The 2,425-nt window shown below is 35.5% G+C and overlaps 1 protein-coding gene across 1 annotated transcript in view; it reads right to left on the bottom strand.

Annotated features, from left to right (window-relative positions):
- Positions 1 to 2,425, bottom strand: part of PAM (peptidylglycine alpha-amidating monooxygenase) — a 289,670-nt gene that overhangs the window by 23,022 nt on the left and 264,223 nt on the right. The window contains exon 21 of the mRNA XM_019664013.1: positions 1,994 to 2,194. Coding sequence (XP_019519558.1) covers positions 1,994 to 2,194 — 201 coding nt within the window. The remainder of the gene's footprint in view (positions 1 to 1,993; positions 2,195 to 2,425) is intronic.

Here is a 2,425-nt window from a genome sequence, read left to right as displayed (position 1 = left end):
AAAAAAAAAACATTTCCTTAATTCAAAAAAAGGCATCACTGTATTAGAAAAACGTTTAATACAAACCACTAATTAGGTGCCAGGTCCATGGATCCTGGTTAAAATCTCCCAGGAAAAGCTGAAATAATATTTTTTAAGGTCTTCATCCTTAAAATGAGATTTACCTTATAGAGTTCATAATACTGTTTTATTTCTGAAATATCAAGTAGTTCTGTTTTCATGTGGACATCTTAGAGCTAATTAGTTCTGCCATGTACAATAGCCAGTCTTCTAGCTGACATACGAGTAAATGGATTTGACTAGTTAAATACTAGAATGCAAATACGCATGACACTTATTTAGCCTTTGATGACAGTCTTACTGTTCCAAAGGTACAATTATCCTGAATTATTATTTAGTTACGTTCTGGACTATGCAGAGGGCTTTTCTATTTCAAAGCTGAAAGCTATACTGCAGTGCTTCTCCATCAGGGGGTATATCAAAACCACTTGGGAAGCTTTTCCAAATACACACATCATCATTCTTCTTTCTATTGATCTTGAGTAAGGCCTGGCCATGTGTATTTTGAAAACCCTCCCCAGGTGTGACTTGAATATGCATCTCTGTTAAGTACCAACCACTTGGGTGGCGGTATAAAAAGCCTGAGACTGAAGTCTTAATGAGTTCAAGTATCATATCCCTATTTGCAAAATGAAGACATTGAATAGATTTCCGAAGTCTTTTCAGTCTCGAAAGGTATGTATTCATTTTTTCATTCTGAGAAGCCTGGGTTTAGTCATGCAATTGGGAATTATCCACCTATCCGTGCTTTCCTGTCTGTCCACACCTTGTGTTCCTCTTTGAGGAGGCGGGTGGTGGGAGAGTCACACTTGCGAGGGGGATATGAGGCTATTGCTGGAGTGGACTGCTCCATGGGCGCTTCTGTGCACTCAACCCTAACTGGGTCCTTATTACAATAACAGCAAAACTTACTCAAAGGATAATTCTGAAGATGGCCATTATCAGATTTACTTGGGCTCCAAGACCTGTATGGTATCTGACTTCTTCATTATAACTTGTATTTTTTTCCTTCTGATACTCTGCATTTTTTCCTTGTTATAGTATTTTCTACCTTAATGAAGCCCACATGTCCTTATTATTTCTCTAAAACTGCCTGTTGCCACTCCTGATACCTCAAATTTATCATTCTCACTTCTTTTCTTCTTCTACTATTGTTTTCTTCTCATCTTNGTTGCAAGAATTTCAGACCTCGTATAAAAATGTAACTGATTTCTAAATGTTAATTTTGTATCCTGCTACTTTGCTGAATTCCTTTTTCAGTTCTAATAGTTTTTTGGTGAAATCTTGAGGGTTCTCTATATAGCGTCATGTCATTTGGAAATAATGACAATTTTACTTCTTCCTGTCCAATCTGCATGCCTTTTATTTCTTTCTTTCTTTGATTGCTGTGGCTAGGACTTCTAGCACTATGTGAATAAAAGTGGTGAAAGTGGACAACCTTGTCCTATTCCTGATTTTAAGGAGAATGTCTTTAGCTTTCTCCCATTGAGTATGATGTTAGCTCTGGGTTTGTCATATATGGTCTTGATTATGGTGAGATACACGAGTAGAGGTTCTGTTCAGCTAGTCTTCAGATGATTCTCAAAGTTGACTGTTCTATAATTTAACTGTAATTTTAATGTGATCCTGGGAAGCATCAGGCATAGCATTTACCTATTCCTCCATCTTTGGGAATAATTTTTTAACCCATTTCAAGCAGTTGTTAAATCTCTGAGTTTTTCATTATTTCCATATAAAGAACAGTAACATTTGAGTTGAAAAAGATTTACAATGCACTAACAGTTTTAAAATTATTTTAAGGTCTGATATATAAGGCATCTTTAATCCCTTAATAGGAAAAAAAATTATAAAAAGAGTATGTTAAGACAAGACAAATAATTTTTAAGGATATAGTATATGACAAAACACACAAAAGTAAATTAAGACAAAGTACCTGATACATATGAAATTGCAAATACATTTCTTCCAAATGACGCATGCTTAATCTCTTGCACAAATTCTTTGGTGTCAGTTTTAAAACACTGGATCCGACCATTTTCCCTGTCCGCCACACATAATTGACCCAAATGAGGCACAAGAGCCAGACTGTGAGGAACAGTGAACTGGCCTGGTTTAGGATTTATCCCTGAAGACTCTGCAAAACAAGGAGAAACCTCAGATGTATAATTTGTAACATCCAAAAGTCTGACTCTAATATTTTCTAATTTTCCAAATTCATGATAGTAAACCATTAAATATCTAGAACCAGGGGGAAAAAAAGATAAAGCAGTTTATAAGTTTAATACCTCTTACCCACAAAAAACCCATTACAGATTTTCTGCCTATTTGGACAAAATTTGGGAGTATTCTTTTTCCTCTTATAAGA

This window comes from Hipposideros armiger, unplaced genomic scaffold, assembly GCF_001890085.2.
Source record: "Hipposideros armiger isolate ML-2016 unplaced genomic scaffold, ASM189008v1 scaffold_414, whole genome shotgun sequence".
In the NCBI taxonomy this organism is placed as follows: domain Eukaryota; kingdom Metazoa; phylum Chordata; class Mammalia; order Chiroptera; family Hipposideridae; genus Hipposideros; species Hipposideros armiger.
This window is presented reverse-complemented; position numbering and strand designations above follow the sequence as displayed.